Source organism: Carlito syrichta, unplaced genomic scaffold (genome assembly GCF_000164805.1).
Source record: "Carlito syrichta isolate Samal-C Ts95f unplaced genomic scaffold, Tarsius_syrichta-2.0.1 Scaffold289086, whole genome shotgun sequence".
Lineage (NCBI taxonomy): Eukaryota > Metazoa > Chordata > Mammalia > Primates > Tarsiidae > Carlito > Carlito syrichta.
Genome location: NW_007233182.1, coordinates 7501 through 25538, shown reverse-complemented (window position 1 = coordinate 25538; position 18038 = coordinate 7501). Strand labels below are relative to the sequence as shown.

The 18038-nt window shown below is 32.9% G+C and overlaps 1 protein-coding gene across 1 annotated transcript in view; it reads left to right on the top strand.

The window, feature by feature from the left end:
- Positions 1-17902, top strand: part of LOC103256221 (forkhead box protein P2) — a 124050-nt gene extending 106148 nt beyond the window's left edge. The window contains exons 6-9 of the mRNA XM_021710466.1: positions 6644-6857; positions 8609-8713; positions 15953-16040; positions 17685-17902. Coding sequence (XP_021566141.1) covers positions 6644-6857; positions 8609-8713; positions 15953-16040; positions 17685-17801 — 524 coding nt within the window. The 3' untranslated portion in view covers positions 17802-17902. The remainder of the gene's footprint in view (positions 1-6643; positions 6858-8608; positions 8714-15952; positions 16041-17684) is intronic.
- Positions 17903-18038: the final 136 nt, after the last annotated feature.

Here is an 18038-nt window from a genome sequence, read left to right as displayed (position 1 = left end):
AATCAGATGTATTTCTATATCCCAGAAGTTCTTTATATGGTGAAGAGTTTTTTTATCTTTGATCTCATTTTCAACCAAATACATATTTTTACTCCCTGTAATTTGACATTTGGACAAGCTATATTTTTGAGGCACATTTCATTAGGCATATTTTAAAGATGGGCATTGTATCTGTAGGTGATAGTAGGCTTCTAGTCAAATAAAAATCAGTACTGTGTTAGGTTTGGCAAATTATAAATGTACACCAATTATAAATGAAATAGATCTCTGAAGGATATTCCAAAACTGGAACTCTCTTCTGGAGAGGAAAACTGGTGACCCAGCATTCAGGCCTGATAAGGAAATTAACTTTGCAATATATACCCTTCTTCATGATTTAGTTGTTCTGGCCGCCGGGCTCGGTGGCTCAGCCTGTAATCCCGCACCTTTGGGAGGCTGAGGTGAGTGAATTGCCTGATCCCATGGGTTCGAGATCCGCCTGGGCAGGCAAGACCTCATCTCTACAATAAATCAAAAAATTAGCCAGGCGTGGTAGCGCACACCTGTAGTTCCAAGCTACTTGGAAGGCTGAGGCGGAAGGATTGCCGGAGCCCAGCTGGTCGAGGCTGTGGTGGCCAGGAGCGGCCACTGCACTCCAGTCTGGGCGACAGAGTGAGACTCCAACTGAAAAAAAAAAAAAAAAAAGTTCTGGCCATATATGTGTACTAGTTTATCAAAATGTAAAATTTAACATGACGTGTGAAAGTCCATTGTAATGTCTAAATAATTCAAATTAAAATATTAAATATCTATTTGGCTTAACAAAATGTATGTGATACAAATACTTCTACCAAAATTCACTTTAAAGTAACCCTAGAAAATCTGCAAAGTACCATTAAATAAGGTAATTAAAAATTCACATAGGCTTACTTTGCATCATAATAGATAAAATTATTTAACATGTAAAAATTAATTACTGGACATAGGAAAAAATGACATTGAATGAATCTTTTAATTTTTTTAGTGTTAGAAAGCTGCTAATGTTATTTTGAGTAATAGGTACAATCACTAAAATTTTTAAACCTATGTGTCTTAAGGATATAATAATCTAGATATGAGTTATCAAATTTGAAATAATTCTTAGCACAGTGGTTGGCACCCTGTAGTTACTCCACGAACGCAGTACCCATTAAATTACTATTCTTCTAAGACTTGGAAACCACAAACTCTGCATGCAGGATTAAACAACTATTATTAAATTGCTTTATATGCGTATTGTATACAATTTGGTTAAGGTTTTACCCTTTTACTTACTCAACTCCTATGAAAAAAAAACTTTTTAATGTTTATTTGTAGTACTGACCATGAATGGGTACATTCAAAAGTAGAATAGACTTCTCAATTTTTTGTCATCATAGAATTTTAGAATTACATGATTATAAAACTTTTTGTCCCTAGTCTTGTGTGTTTCCTTGAAATAAATTGTTAAGAGAAACCGAATATTCTTCACTTAAGATAAAAGTTGTCTACTAATCTGTAATGGTCTAGTCCACTGATTCCTAGAGTATGTTTGCCAGTATACAAGGTTCTGGCCGAATTTTAAAATTCTTCCAAGTAATTTTCTTTGAGCACTCATGGACTGCAGGCACTCTTACAGACACCAGGGATATAGCAGTGAAGAAAGCAGACAAAAATTGCTGCCATCATAAAACATACATTTTAATGTATGAGACATGCAGTACATAACTAAAATGTGTAGTGGTGAGTGCCAAGGAGAAAAATAAAGGCAAGGATAGGAAAAACTAAAGCAACAACAGGAAGTGGGAGGAGTTGAACTTTTAGTCAGGATGGCCCTGGGATGGAGTTCTGAGAGGGAGAAATGTGAATCACGACCTGATAATGTCGGCGAACTGCAACTGATTCGCTCTGGAGCAAGACACTTAACTTTTCTGTACCTTAGTGTCCCCTTCTCTAAGATGAGGATGAGAATAACAATGATAATGATTTGAGGTATTAGATTAGTTATAGTGTGTGAAGCACTTAGTGTCTGGCATATCAAAAGAACCATATAAGTATCTGCTAAATAAAATAGAGATGAAGAAAACTACAAGAGGGGAGTGAGTTGGGGTTGAGGGAGAGACTGTATAAATAGGAACTTAGTTTTGAACATGAACATGTGAGGTTTGAGAAATCTGTCAAGGGTACATGGAAATATCAAATGGGGGGACTATAGTTTAAAGGAGGGGTATGGGCTAGGGATTAGTTGGTGAATCTAAACTATATATGCCTGGTATTTAAAACGTATGTACATTAGTGTAATTGTAAATAGAGTTTTTTTGGGTAGTTTTCTTCTTCTTTTTTGGGGTTTTCCTCTTCAAACATATTTGGAAAACATTGAGTTAAAAAAGAGAATTAAGTTTTATTTGTTACTAGACATCTCAGAACTGTTTTACATGAATAATGAATCTCCGAGATAGAGACCACATATCACTAGGTTAATAGCATTTAGAAGACTACTGTTCCATGGGACTCTGTTTAGAAAACACTGAATTTGGGGAAGAGGGGCAAATAACATCAGTAAGGATACCTGATCTCAAACCAGGCAAAGTGGGGTCCAAAGGGAGGCCCAGACTTTGCCTGTATGATGACCACTTATCTACTTAATCCTGAATTGTACCCCACATCTTTAAAATAGTTACAAATAAATTTTTAAAAAGAAAATCTCAACTTGTTATATTGCTACCTGAAAAATAACCTAACTCAATTCTTGCAAACCATCAAGACTTCAAAGCTCTTAAAATTTTCAAAATTGTACAAAATTGATTGGCTAGTTGTTTTACACTTAAAAATAGTTGTATGTCCATAGAAAAGAGCTGAGCAATTCCTAGATGTGAAAATTTTGTCCCAAGAGCAAAGTAATAGTTTTCTTCTTAAAATTTTCTCTCCAAAATTATCTGTGCATTAGAATCACCTGTGGAGTTTCAAAAGCAATGCCTATGTTCAACCTCCATAATGATGGTTACATTGGTCTTGGCTGTGGTCAGGCTTTAGAGGTTTTAATATATTAGGTGATTCTAATATACAGAGACTTGTGGGAACCACTGCTCCTAGGAGGAATCTCTTTTTTGCCTCTTTTCTTCCTTATCTGTAATTTTAAAAACCATTTCCTCCTGTTTTTAGTTAAGAAACATTATTTGGATTATTTGAACAGGTTATTCATTCATCAACTCTTTATTGAGAGCCTACTGTCTAGCATTTGTTACCTTATCACTGCAATAGAATGGTCATATCACCAATTTTCATTTCTTGAAAACTACTTTTAGAAGATAAGTGGATACTTACATTAACTAAATTATTAGTAAAATACAAAAATTGAATTATTGATAAAATCATTAAAAGCTATGCCTTGAGCTAAGATATAAAATATTATTAGTCACTCTGTGTTAGAAGCAACTAGTACCATTGGTTTTATATGGTAGCGGTGTTTGCAAACTGTATACCCTTTAAGAGTCACGAAACTTCCACAAGAGAATCAACACGTCTTTGAGAAATACATGACTCTGTTATAATGAATGAAATCAACAATATTTTTTGAGCACATACCAGGCGCTGTTCAAGGCGATGAGGATGTACAGTACAACAAGAAATCTCTACTCTTATAAAACTTAAATTGTAGTGCAAGGACACTAATGATAATAAGACATAGATGATAGATTCAACTGGTAGATAGATAGAAGATAGATGATAGGTAGAAAGATAGATAGATAGACAGACAGACAGACAGAGAGACAGAGGATGGGGAGAGAGAGAGAGAGGTTTCAAAAAGTGATAAATGCCCTAAAGAAAAATAGTTGAGGAGTTTAGAAATGCTAGAAAGCAGAGTGGGGCGGGGCAGTGGTTGATGGTGTAGCCAAAGATTTCTCAGGGGAGGCTACCTTTCAACCTCCCTAAGTGAAGAGAGGGAGGAAGCTGGGGGAACCTGTAACAAGAGTAGCCTAGATTGTGGGTACAGTCAGAGCAAAAGTTGGAAAAGGAACAAATGTTTGATGTCTTTGAGAAGGAGCAGAAGGCTAGTGTAACAGAATGAAATGCGAAGTGAGAGTGATAGATGAGGTCAGAGAGACAGAGAAGAGCCTGATAATAAATGCAGCTCTGCACAGACCATAGTAAGTGATTTTTATGGTTTGTGTTTGTTTTTTCTTTTTTTTTTTTTTTTGAGAGTTGGAGTCTCACTCTGTTGCTCAGACTGGAGTGCAGTGGCACGCTCCCGCAGCCTCGACCTGCTGGGCTCCGGTGATACTTCCACCTCAGCCTTCCAAGTAGCTAGAACTACAGGCACACGCAACCACGCCCGGCTAATTTTTGATTTATTGTAGAGATGAGGTCTCCCCAAGTTCCCCGGGTGGGTCTTGAACCCGTGGGCTCAGGCAATCCTCTCACCTCGGCCTCCCAAAGTGCTGGGATTACAGGCTGAGCTTCCGAGCCCGGCCTGTTTTTTTCTTATTTTGTTTTCTTCTACGTGCTCTAGAAAGCCTTTGGAGATTTTGCCTGGGAAGTGATAAGGCCGAATTTACATGTATAGAGATAATTTTTGGCTGCTATATGAAGAGTAAATTCATATATCAAAGCAAGGAAATAGCAGGAAGATAGTTGGAAGGCTATCCCTGTGGTTCAGGCAAGAGTAACTAATAGAGCAGAGAAGCAGTAGGTGAGATGGTGAGAGTTCTGATGATGAAGACGTGCAGAGGCTATTGTGAAAAAGGATTTGCTGATGGAGTTTTGCTGTTAGGACACCTAACATAGACAGACTATAAAAGTTACCATCAGAAAATTTTCAGAGTTCTGGGTTAAAGCAATAACTAATGATTTTTGTAAAAAAATTGTTTCCTATGTGACAGAGAAAATACCTTTCTTTATAAAATCACTCTCTATTTGAGAGAAAAAATATTTTCTAATAAGTTTGGAAACTGGAATTATCTTGTCTTTTCTTTAGTCTCTAACTTGGTCTTAAAATCTTGAGAAGCCAGAATCACTGAAATAATAGCTTTCAGTAAAACTACCTGTATGAAATTGTGATAGGAATAGCAATTTAAGATTACCACTGTGATGAATAATTTGACCAGAAGTTATGTTTGGAATAGTGATCATTCTTCTGTTCCTATTGGCAACTTACTACTGTGTCTCTATCAGGGTTTTTTCTCTTTGCCGGGATGAGGGTGATAAGGTTCACTCTGTTCGCGATCCTATTCTGTCATCTTGCCCCTGTCTCCCCTTCCTATTCCAACCCGCCCTACCACACATCTTGACTCATCAATATCACTACAGCAGATGTATGTTGGGTTGGGTGGAGTAATTCGAGTAACACTCCATGTTTATATTAGATGCTTTTGATGCACAGGTCATAAAGAACATAGATTTTGTAATCACATGGAATAGAATTTGAATTCTGTCCACTAGTCATAAATTGAGTGATTTGGGACAATATATTTAATATTTCTGAGCTCCTTGTAAAATATGATATCTAACCTCAAGTGAGATTAACTGAGATTATAAATGGAAAGCACTTAGTATAGCACCAGAATATAGTAAATGCTTAATAAATGATAGCAGTGATAATCACAGATTCATTTTTCCATATATATCTTTATTCAATTCTTTAAATATGTTCTTAATATAGTATTTTAAGAAGAAAGATAGTCAAGTCAGACTACCTGGATTTGGCCTTGGACAAGGTTTTATTAACCTCTATCTCCCTTTGTTTCCTTATCCATACATTGATTAAACTAAAAACACCAACTCCATTATTTTGTACTGAGAATTAAAAAGCATAGGTATATAAAGAATATACAAAGACATAGTACTTCACACATGAGTACTATTTTATAAGTAAATACCATAATCAATACTCTCTCAATACTTTATTTCAAAATTATAGTTAAAAAGTAAAGGATTATTACTAGCTCTTCTATTTTTATTGTTTTATAAATCAGGTAAATTGTTTTAATCAGAGCCAGGAAATTATTTAAAATGAATAGCTGACTTATTCTATTAGTCATAAATAATGGAGAGGCTTAGATATCGGCTTAATTGATCATGTAGTTAAAGCTTATTGGTTTATTCAAGATCCCAAAATTAAACTTAATTATTTAGTTTGTCTTCCTGAGAAATAACAAAATAGCAAGGCGATTGTTGAATCTCATTTTCTTTTGAGTTGAAAGTTTACTATTTTGCCCTGACATTTGTGTTTTCTCTAATTACCTTTTTCTTTTTATTTCTTTTGAGATGTTATTTGTAATATCTATTGCTCTTTCAACTCCTTATTGATTAAAAAAAAAAAAGCCTAATGCCAGTGATAAGTAAAAGCTACTCTTAAAAGTTGAGTGGTTCAATTTTTAAATGGAATGTGCAGAGTTTTTTCCTATTAATCCTTGATATTATTCCCAATACCATTATTTTCAGGACTATTCCCAGACTGGTAGTCTTAAGTAAATAAATAATTTTATTCAAGACAATACCTATGATGCTGATGGCATAAAAGTAATTTTTATTGTATATTATTTCTGGTAACGTCACTTTCATTGTTGGTATCAGTCCATTAATAAGAACACTAAGCATATTATATGAACTTTACCTTGTTATATTACCTTGTTATATCATTTTGTAGCTGGCTTAAGTCCTGCTGAGATTCAGCAGTTATGGAAAGAAGTGACTGGAGTTCATAGTATGGAAGACAATGGCATTAAACACGGAGGGCTAGACCTCACTACTAACAATTCCTCCTCGACTACCTCCTCCACCACTTCCAAAGCATCACCACCAATAACTCATCATTCCATAGTGAATGGACAGTCTTCAGTTTTAAATGCAAGACGAGACAGGTAAGTCCCATGAGTTTTATTTTTTTTCTGTAGCCAATTTTATTTTAACCATTGACAAGAGTAAAAATAATAATTTGTTTTAGGACAAAATGTGTAGAACCATACATTAAATAGAAGTCTTTAGGAAATATAAAGTGTGTGTTTGTGTATATATAGATGTGTGTGTGTGTGTGTGTGTGTGTGTGTGTGTGTGTATTTTTTTAATTACCGAAAAACCGTTCAAATACCAGTGGTTTGATGGACATAGTTGGGAGGTTTGCCTGATGAAATTAGTTTTTTTCTTAAGTTCATGTGGAATGATTGTATCTGTATATTTTATGACTAAGATGTTATGATTAACCTGTTTGCCATAAGAACATTTTTCAAAGTAAAAACTAGGTACTGAATTTCAAATAATTAAAGATGCTTACATATTTCCTTTAATATATGTTTCAAACATATGCTTAGAAATCAGAAGATAGATAGATATACATATAAGGCAAAATAAACCAGGTCTTGCCTTTTTAATTCTTGTGGCATGATGGAATTTGTAAACACATAAAAATAAACTGATAATTTTCTGAATTAATCTGACTAAAACTTCAAAGAAAAAATATTTGACCTCAGTTATCAATATGAAGTATATTGTTAGCTCATCTTTAACTTACTGTTTTTAGCTGCCTTTGTAAAAGGAGCACCTGGTACTCTTGTCCTTCAGTTTCATTTATTTGGGCATATTGCTATCTCATCAAGTCCTTTTAAGTAATTTGCATATAGTGCATAAACTAAAATATTGTTCAAAAGTAAAAAAAATCTCTTTTTGAAAGATGAAACATGAGTGTAGAATTTCTCAACAGAATGACTCAGGCTCATTTTATATATAACTTCAAACTTCACATGTAAATATAGTGGACCAATAGTGTTCTGTTATACAATATGAATATCTACATTGCTGCGACAAATTATTTGCCATAAATAAATATTTTTCAAAGAAACATATATTTAATTATAGTATAGTTAAAGCAGAATGCTTTAGGTGGTGTTTCTCACCTTCATGTGAGTATCATACAAAATTTTTCTTGTTAGCTTTTCATTTTATAAAATGATATGCCTTTGAATACTTTCATGATGTTGTTTTAATTGAGATTAATGTGATGACTGCATATTTCAAAAGTTTGTTGACTTCTCTAGAATCTCTTTATCTGATATAATATTCACTTAGCAAAAAGTCTTCAATAATTATATAGAATACAGATAATGAATACTGTTTCAAGTAAAATTGTTTTAATCAGCTTAACTACTGATTAGAAATATATGTGGTTTACACATAAATATTGAACAATTTAAATGATCTTAAAGGTCCATATCTTCTTTAAAAAGAGCATTTCAAATATGTTATGGTGACTGTCCTATTATTTTCTTAGAAATACAGGTTTTTTTCACTTGACCACATATGAATATATATTTTTTATTTAGAGGTAAAATGTTACATTAAGGTCATATGGCAGAATTAGCATATGATATTATACAGTCCTCTTAGTTTTTCATCCTTTATTAACAGTCATCTTTGGCTCTATTTCTCCTCTAATTGGAACATCATCTAGCCTTGGCAGTTGAACTATTCAATAGAACGATTAAATTTTTCTGACTGCTCTGAGCTGAATTGACCTGTTTTGACCTGTTTGTCACTGATCGTAACCTGACAGGCGCTAGCAGCCTGCAACGATTATGGCTTTTTGAGATGAATCTGACGTCGTGTTCTCTTGCTACAGCTCGTCACATGAGGAAACTGGGGCCTCTCACACTCTCTATGGCCATGGAGTTTGCAAATGGCCAGGTTGTGAAAGCATTTGTGAAGATTTTGGACAGTTTTTAAAGTAGGTTTTTACTGTTTTTTGTTTGGGAGGGTGGATTATATGATAGTTTGGGGCACATTGTAGTAAGTAAAGGATGAAGGAGGAAAGTAAACATCAATCGTAAGACACACTTTAAGATTTCTGTGTGTTCCAACAAGTGGATTGCTAAAGTCAGGCTCTGTCTTCATCTTTGCATTAAAATATTCTACAAATTATTTGATGAGGATTTTGAATGAATGAAAAATATTAGCTTATAATAATGTATCATTAATCATCGGGAGACATATTTTAAAAAATAGATGTCACTTACATTTCAAGTTTCTAATTAATATTATGTGAGTGGTCATAAACTATGTATATTTAGTTAAACTTTCTGCAGGTGTATTTTAAATACTTTATATTCTTTTTAAAAATAGTATTTAATATGTATTTAACAATAATAAAAAATGAAAGTTAATAGTGGCTAAAATCTAAAGAAGTAACTGCATTTCTTTAACGTTGTTACTTTTTGCCCTTAGAAACATTAAGAAACATACATGGCTATATGTTTGTATAATAGATTACATAGCTTTTCTAGCTTAAAGCCAAAACAATTGTGTATTCTTAAATTTTTTATAAAATATTATTTTATTTTCTAAAAATTACTTAAGGTGTTCTTCTGCAAGTGAGAATATTTGTCTTTCATGATATGTTTTCTATGCACAATTCTGGTATACAAGAGATCTAAACAGAGAGCTACAGATAGGTTTATGGAGATGAGTAACTTCACAGGCTGAGACTCTTATGTTGTCATGGTGCAGCTAACAGGGTGAATGAACTGTTTCATGCTTCATCAACAATTAAGTTAATTAGCTCATTTGAAATTGCACTGCTTTGTTGCCAGGATGTTGGCAGGAACATCAAAAAGATGTGTTTACAAATGGAAGACTGACTACAGGGTATAGAGCAAAAGCACCTTAACAACAAGTCACACGTACTTGGCATCATAATAACTTTATAACTGAATTACAGTAAAACTTCCACAAAGATTTTTTTAACCTTTTATCATTTCTAAACAATTAAGAGTAAATTTGCTTCATATATCACTATGGTGCTTTGTAACTAGCCTTGCATGAAAATTTGCACTTGTCTTTTACTAAAACAGATGTGAGCTGCCATTTCATTGGGTATGAAACTGATTATACTGTTCTAAGCATTTAAAATGCTGGATAACTTTGTTGAAGTTTTTCTCTCTAAAAAAATTATTAAAACAAGGATAGAACATAGGGATATGAATTATTTTAACAAATAATTTCATATTTCTTCCTTTGAATACATTAATCTTTATCAATATATTATTCCTTGTCATCAAGATCATTTAGAGGACTATTGCTGTTATGTTTTTAAGAATGGTAATTTAAGTCATAGACCTAGACCACTGACTATGAATTTTATTGCTCCAAATTGTTCTTTCTGACAAAATTCAAAATAAACCTTTAGAAAAATATACATATATTTTCTTCAGTATGAGCTTATTTATAGAACATGGAAAGGAACATTTTGTTTATTTCAAATATTTATATTTTTATTACTAATGAGCAGATTAATTTTGCTTCCCATAGTCCTTTTTCATACTCATGCCAGTGTTTTTCAAAAATTTATAATTAAAAAAACATTTCCTTTCAATTAAATATCAACTTTGGTTCCAAAGACTGACCATTTTTCCAACCCATTAAGTTTATAGGGATGACAGAACTAATGACAGTAGATTTTAAGGCCTTTTTTTAAGTCCATTTTTAGTTTTGATATGCTTTTGATTCACTAACTCAAAGATCTGTGATAAATTCTGTTAATAGAGCTAACGTAAGTATACTGTACTGGAATTAAATATTAGTTAGAAGTATTTCCCATACTGGCATTATTTTCTTCTTTAAAACATGAAAAATTTAAAGAGAAATAAAATATTTTATTAAAAGATTTAACTGGTTATTCAGGGGGAAAAGTTAGCATGCAAGTGGGTAGTGAAATGAAGAAAAAAACATCACCACTTATACAGATTTTCTTAGAAAGAAGACTTTGCTTTTCCTTCATAATAATGGAGAAAATTGAAGGTTGGGGGAAATTATAGATAAGTTTTTTTAAAAACTATGAAAGGTTTTTAGTTCTGTCTTTTTTTTTTGCTTATCCAGTCTCTACAAATTTCATACCCAGTGTTTATTATAAATGCTTTTGAGAAAATATGGTTATGGCAATTTTAGTTCTAAACTGCACTAGAAATAAATTTTGACATCATCTTTCGTTTTCAGATAACTTATCCATTGGCTTGAAATAAAAGGACAGTAGAAAATGCATCAAGTCCCAAATTCTTTTTTTTTACATTATCCCAAAACAAACTTCTAGAATCCTTCTGTTTTGCCCAGCACCAAATGAAAAACCATCATTGGACAGTTGTTATATATAACACATATATGTTCTTATGTATTATATACATTTATATATTTTATATATTTATGTATTATATATACTATTCTTTTATGTATTCTTTACTATTCAGTTGAGGTATTATTTTCTATTGCATAAAAACATTAAGACTGAGATAGAAAATGTTATTTATAACAGCAAGATAAAAGCAGAAAATACAAGATGAAGAAGGAAGTACAGGATAAAAAAGTGTTTCAGAAAATTTGGGGGTTTTGCTATGAAGTAGGTGTTGACAGAAGCTAACCATTTTTCTGACCACTAATTAAGGATCTCACGAGATCACTAAAAGCATTTAATACTAGTTCTTCATTACTGTCTTATAAATGTCAAAGTGTAGTAACATCTGACAAAACTTTACAGTAGTTTGTCTGCAAAATTAATTATCATTCCATTAGAACTAAGTCAGCTTAAGAATAGATGGATTGACTTTTAGAGCTTAAGCCAAAGGTTTACAATATAACATTCCAGTTAGCAGAGAAGTGCTGCTGAACCTGAATGCACAGATGCCAGGACACAAAACATGGTCTGAGAGACAAAGGTGAAAATACTCTCCTTTAAGAAAGAATGGTTAGTGTCCATAAAAATATTAGTATATAAAACATTAATTCATTGATGAGCATAAATTAGTTAAATTTCTTACAGACTACATTTTTAAGGCTTGATACTGTATGAAGAGCAAGAGAAAACATAGTGGAAACAGAGTAGTTTATTTAATGGAAATGTGTTGTCTTCTTTTTACTGCAGCTGACTACTCTAGAAATTATGCCCTTACTTAATGTGTATTGTCTATTTCTTTGTCTTTGACTAGGCAGCATGGCTACAAAATTATGACCTCAAGAAGGCATTCTTTGAACTTGTCAGAATGTTGTTTCTTTTGGTGACAGTGCCCCCATCTCTCAAAACTAAGGCATCTCACATAATCAGCTAAATGAATAGTGACAGCTAACATTTTGTATTTAAACTCCTGTCAGTGTTTAAACATAAAAAGCTTGATGCAAAATAAATCAAACACCAGTGATATGCAAGTGAAACATTTTGTTAAAACAGTCTCTGACATACTTGGATTTAAATCTGATCCCTTTTTAACTTATAAAATGCTTTAACTTTAAATGAATTTGAAAAATCTAGAGGTTAAAATTGAATCACTAATCTGGAGTGTATATAACTGAAATCATCACATGCATTTATAACCCTAAAAGCTTCATTAAAGAGAATTGTGCATTAAATAAATTCGAAAGATTTTTCCTACTTTTGTCTTCCTGAAATGCTTGTTTGATTGTTTTTGTTTTTAGAAAGAATTCGACTGCTTATTTACATTTTTTTCTAGTTTATACTACCTACCTAGCACACAGATTCAATGCAGTTTTGAAAGAACATCAGTCGACCACATCATTTATTCCATTTTGAAAACAAAAATCAATATACCTATAAAGTGACCCATAAATTAGAACTGGCTCACACAATGTTTGTTCAGTGCTGCCTTTCTGAAGGCACCCTTTGCATTTTTTCTTCACCTCTCTGTTTGAACTGCAGTCTCGGTAAGAGGCTCATTAGGGGACATTAGGGACTGGAGCTAACCAGAATTCCAGAGCTTGCTTTGCTCTTATTAATGCATAGTAGAGTAGAATGCATTTAAATATTTCATAGGCATTCAGTAATTTGTGTGTAATCGCCTTGTTAGCAGACCAGTAGAAGTAGAACAGGCCTGTGAAATGGTGTTAGTGATTGCATGGGTAATTTACAGACCTTTGCCATCAGAAAGAGTATTATTGTTGGATAGTATGAAGCTGTGAAATAGAACTAGCAATAAGTAAAAAAAGAAACTTAATAAAGGTTTTGTAACAAGCATCTTCAGGGATAACAACCCCACTTGGTCCTTTTGAAGCAGCCATAATTTATGACATAGGCAATATATCAAATGCATAAGATAGTATTATGGAGCATTCATATGAAAAGGGTATTTGCAACATTAGTTCCAACTTCCTGCAAGGGACATGATTAAATGATTAATGAAATGTCCCTTTGCATATGCATTTTGAAACAGCAATTAGGCACTGACTGAGAAAATCCACCAATCCTCTCATTTTTTAGTATTATCTCATTCTTGATTTATAAATCATAGAGAATTTTTGAACAGCAATATGTAGTACCTGAGATAGTTATAAAAACATAAAAGAGAATAATTTGGCCACAAAATAGTCATAAATACATAAATTCATAATTTAATGTTAATACTTAGCCTATTTATTTAGTCTTATTGCTTTGTATTTATATCTGACACTATTTCTGTACTTTGATTGGCATAATTAAGTAGGGGAAATGAATAGGCACCATTATTTTACATATCACTGGTAAACAATAGCGAGGAAAGGAGAAGGGAGATGTGGCAGAGGTATGTATGTGTTTTTCAAGTTCTCAGTAATCCACTGGAGGCTGTTCTATAAATGATCATTGAAGGGCTGCAAGCTAGCCTATAATTACAGGAAAGAAAGTGGCAGCTCTGGCATTTCATAACTATGTGTCCTCGAAAAGTGCTTTGTGAGTTTGTCACCAATGATAATTTAGATAGAGGCTCATTACTGAACATCACAACACTTTAAAAACCTTTCGCCTTCATACAGGAGAATAAAGGACTATTTTAATGGCAAGGTTCTTTTGTGTTCCACTGAAAAATTCAATCAAGACAAAACCTCATTGACTATTATTGTAGTCTACAGTCTCTATTCTAATAAAAGCTGCATAGATAAATTGAATAGGTCTCTAAGACCCAAGTATATAATGCAAACATTTTGTACTTTTTTTAGTTCTTTAAATATAAGATGATGATTATCACTAAGAAGTAAACAAGTATAAAAAATCTTTTTAAACATGATTTTATACTAAAATAAGTGTTACACTGAATAAACCTCTTATTGTGAAGCTGTGTCCTCTATTTTGTCTTGCTTGCTCTATTTACATCCTAATCTTTGTGGACAGCTGAGGCACTTTAAAAAATATAAATCATTTGAACTGATGTGGGATAAGCATGTTTGTGTTACCCAAGAGCTCATAGTGTAAAAAAAAAACAAAACTTTACAAAAATATGGCAATATTAAGCCTTATATTAAGTCTTAAGAATACAACCAACTATTGTATTATGCTTACAGAAAATTGTCTCATTGTTCATTAACATTTTTCAGGGGGGACCCCGAAAAGCAATTTTTTAAATGTTGTCATGTTAATTAGGAATTGGTGACAGTTTACTCCACAAGCTAACCTCTGGTTTATTCTAACATTCCATACCCTCTTTCCAGAGAGTATGAGTGAATGTTAGTCCTTGTTACCATTAGGTTCATGGCAGAACCGACCTGAGCTGAGCTTGAAGCAGACAGGTACTCCTGCACTCTAGACACTCTCCTCCAGCTTGACCTTATCCATCTCACTATTTTAGTTCACAGTTTCCCTTCAGCCAAGACTGATATTGTGCGAGATACATGGAGGTTTTGTCGTTAGGACCAGTGAAGAAGTATTAAAGCAAATTGGTTTCATTTATTAATGTGAAGGGCAGAACAAAGGTGTCTGATTGCTGAAGTAGATCCACAAGCAAATAAACCTACTTGTTTATAAATTAGTTTTTCTCAGCTACACCATTTTAATTACTTTTCATGTTTTACATTTATGTCTATACTGCTTCATTATGAACGTCAAGAAATATAAGTTAAAAAAATTTGAATGGATAAAAAATATGTGTTGAATTCATTATACTCAGTGTTATAAGAAACTTTTAAAACTATTATGCTACTCTGACTGATACTTGAGCTTACATGAGTACATGTATAAATTCTTATTTAGTTTTGTGAATTTTTTTTCAATGTGCCATTTCACTTATATGCATAGATGAGACTCTCTCTTAAATTGCTGCCTTAGTTTGCTCACAAAATAATTTTGAATTACTTGAGACATTATATATTACAAATTACAAGGTATATATCATTAATATTTTCATGTTCGTTGGAGGTACTGCTCAACTGAATTACTTTTGGTCTTTTAACATATCGTTTATTAAAGAGATCTCTTTAAACATTATTTAATAATAATAACAATAGTAGTGGTAAACTAATACATAGTCAAGATTAGAGCAAGATTATTGGAGTGACTTATCTTTCACCATTTTAAATATGTTTAGGGTAAATGTTTCCAATTAGGACACTAGACATGAAATGTCAACCTTATGGTTCTGATTATTATATACAATCTTCGGAATCTTATTCTGATTATCATAATATTGTATTTAAAAGTAACAGCAAATTCTCATTCTTCAAAAATATTGATGTTTACATGAGATGATTATTTATCATCTTATCTAATTCACACCAGAACAAAGTGAATGAAAGAAGACATTGCTCACTAAAACACATGATAGAAACAACAAACAGTTTCTAACAGAAATGGAAACAGCCTTTGTTCTCTTTAGAATTACTTTGGGTTCTTATGTTTGCAAGATATTCTTTGATTTTAAAAATAGCATCAGTATACAATTTTGACTATAACTGTAAATGGTTTGGGGAGGTTTTATTGTTTTTTTTGTAATGATAGATATGCTCAGAGTCATTGGCATTTTCTGCCATTGGTAGAGTCTCTTTATATTAACATAAGTGATTTTCAGTAAACACATGAGTATATTTAACTTTTTTCTGTGTAGTTCAAAATGTTCCATTTTCCCACTGCAGAGAAACATATGACTTCAGTGTAGTGCTTTTCAAGTGTAGCATATACCGCTGAGATATACATCTCTTAACTTTTTGTTTTGTGTTTGTTTAGGCACCTTAACAATGAACATGCATTGGATGACCGAAGCACTGCACAGTGTAGAGTGCAAATGCAGGTGGTACAACAACTAGAAATACAGGTTTGTCAGATGCCCACTTACTGGACTCTTCTCAAATTTCTGGTGTGTTAAATTGAGCGCTGAGTACTGAGTACTGAGTCTTTTAAGCTACATCTAATTGTATTAGTTACACAATGACTAATAGAGATACATGGAATACTAGATTGTTTTTCACCATGACAATGACTGATAACTCGGGATGGACTGCTATAGTTTAATGTACTTATCACTTAGACTTAAGTAAATTTGATACCACACTACATACATTTGAGTATCTCCAATTGTCAAATCTAAGTTTTTCCCAATATAGGTTAGACGAGACTCCCAACTACATACGATTTTATATCAGAGACAGTTTTTACATGAGCCAATCTTGATATTTTCCCATGCGACTTTATATTATAACAAAAGGCCAGTCTTTACAATATTTTGCCTGTATTGTGACAGCCTGAAAAATAACTTTTTCTTTCCCACCTCTAGTGTATATTTAATTTAAAAACTTATAAAAATTCTTAATACTTGTCTTTAACTAGAGTAAAAACAAATAATTTCTATCACAGATGGTAATGTGTTGTATGAAATGATTCTGTTTTAAGTTTTTAAAAAAATTGTTAATGTTGAAACAGAATTTAGCCAAAAATAAATAGAATTCATAGAATTGATCTGAAAGCAATTATATAATCCAAAGTCTAAGACTGTTGTTATGTTTTAACTAACTCTTTAAGGTTTTCTCTAATATTTCATCTTAAAGATTATCTTTGCTCAGTCAAATTAATATTTTGTTTCATTTAACTGAAGACATAATTTGTTTTTCTTCATATTTTACTGCCTCAAATCATTTTAAGTTCATCATGTCATTGCTGTTTTTCAGAGAGTTATTAAATATACTCAATTTTGACTTGCGAGATAATCAAGAACATATAAAAGGCATCATCATTGCTATAGTCTAAAAAGCTTTTTGTAAACCTGTTTACCATTTATAAACAGTAGATTGAAACATAAGAGTTCAGCTGATGATATAGTCTGCAGTGTGACCAATTATGCCTCTTTTTTTTTTTTTCTGCTGTGTCTGACTGATGGAAAAGTAAGGTCCGTCAGTTGTAATGAGACCCAGTGCAAGTGTAGATGCCGACTCCGTGGCAGAGTTCAGCGTTTCACACTGCCTGGTCTCTGTCACTCTATTGAATTAGATTGATGATGGCAGATTGCAGGGGGCACTAACTGGACCTCAGTGGGAATGCATGAAGTGTGTAGACAATCCTGGCAGGCACTTCGCTTTGAGAACCCTTCACCCCTTCACAGCTGTTGGCACTAGTCCACTGCTAACAGTGTCCACAGGACTTTAAAGAGACACCATGGGCCTTCTAATTTATGGTTTCAGTAACTTGTTACTGTCGAGGCAACTGTGACCTCAATTCTCTTATTGACAAAAAGATGAAGTGTTATTTGTTTTCTATGACCTTTTAACATAAGGAAAGCTATAAAAGTTTTTCCCCCCTCCATAGCTAAAGTTGCATTTCCTCCCAGATAAGTTCCTACTGTCACAGACTTTTATATGCAGGAATCATTACTCTGAGACAAGCTCAATGATAAGATGTATCACTGCAATAAAATAGCTGTATCAGTCATTTCTAAAATGCTTCTGATCTCACTGTTTCTTAACAGCTTTCTAAAGAACGCGAACGTCTTCAAGCAATGATGACCCACTTGCACATGCGACCCTCAGAGCCCAAACCATCTCCCAAACCTGTAAGTGCATATTGCTTTATAAACAGTAAATAGCTCTACTGATGTAACAGACTAAGAAAATGAACAATTTAGTGACAGTTAGAAAACAATGAGTGTGATGAAAAATATGGCAATAAAATGAAAGTAAAATGAAATCGCTTGTCAAATTGTATGTTTCTTTTAAAGTAATGCTATCTTTTACAAAATCTATCCAATCTACACCATGGGTGACACTAAACAAAGTACACCTATCAGTGCACAAATCACTGCCTTGAGGCTGAAGCCAGAGAG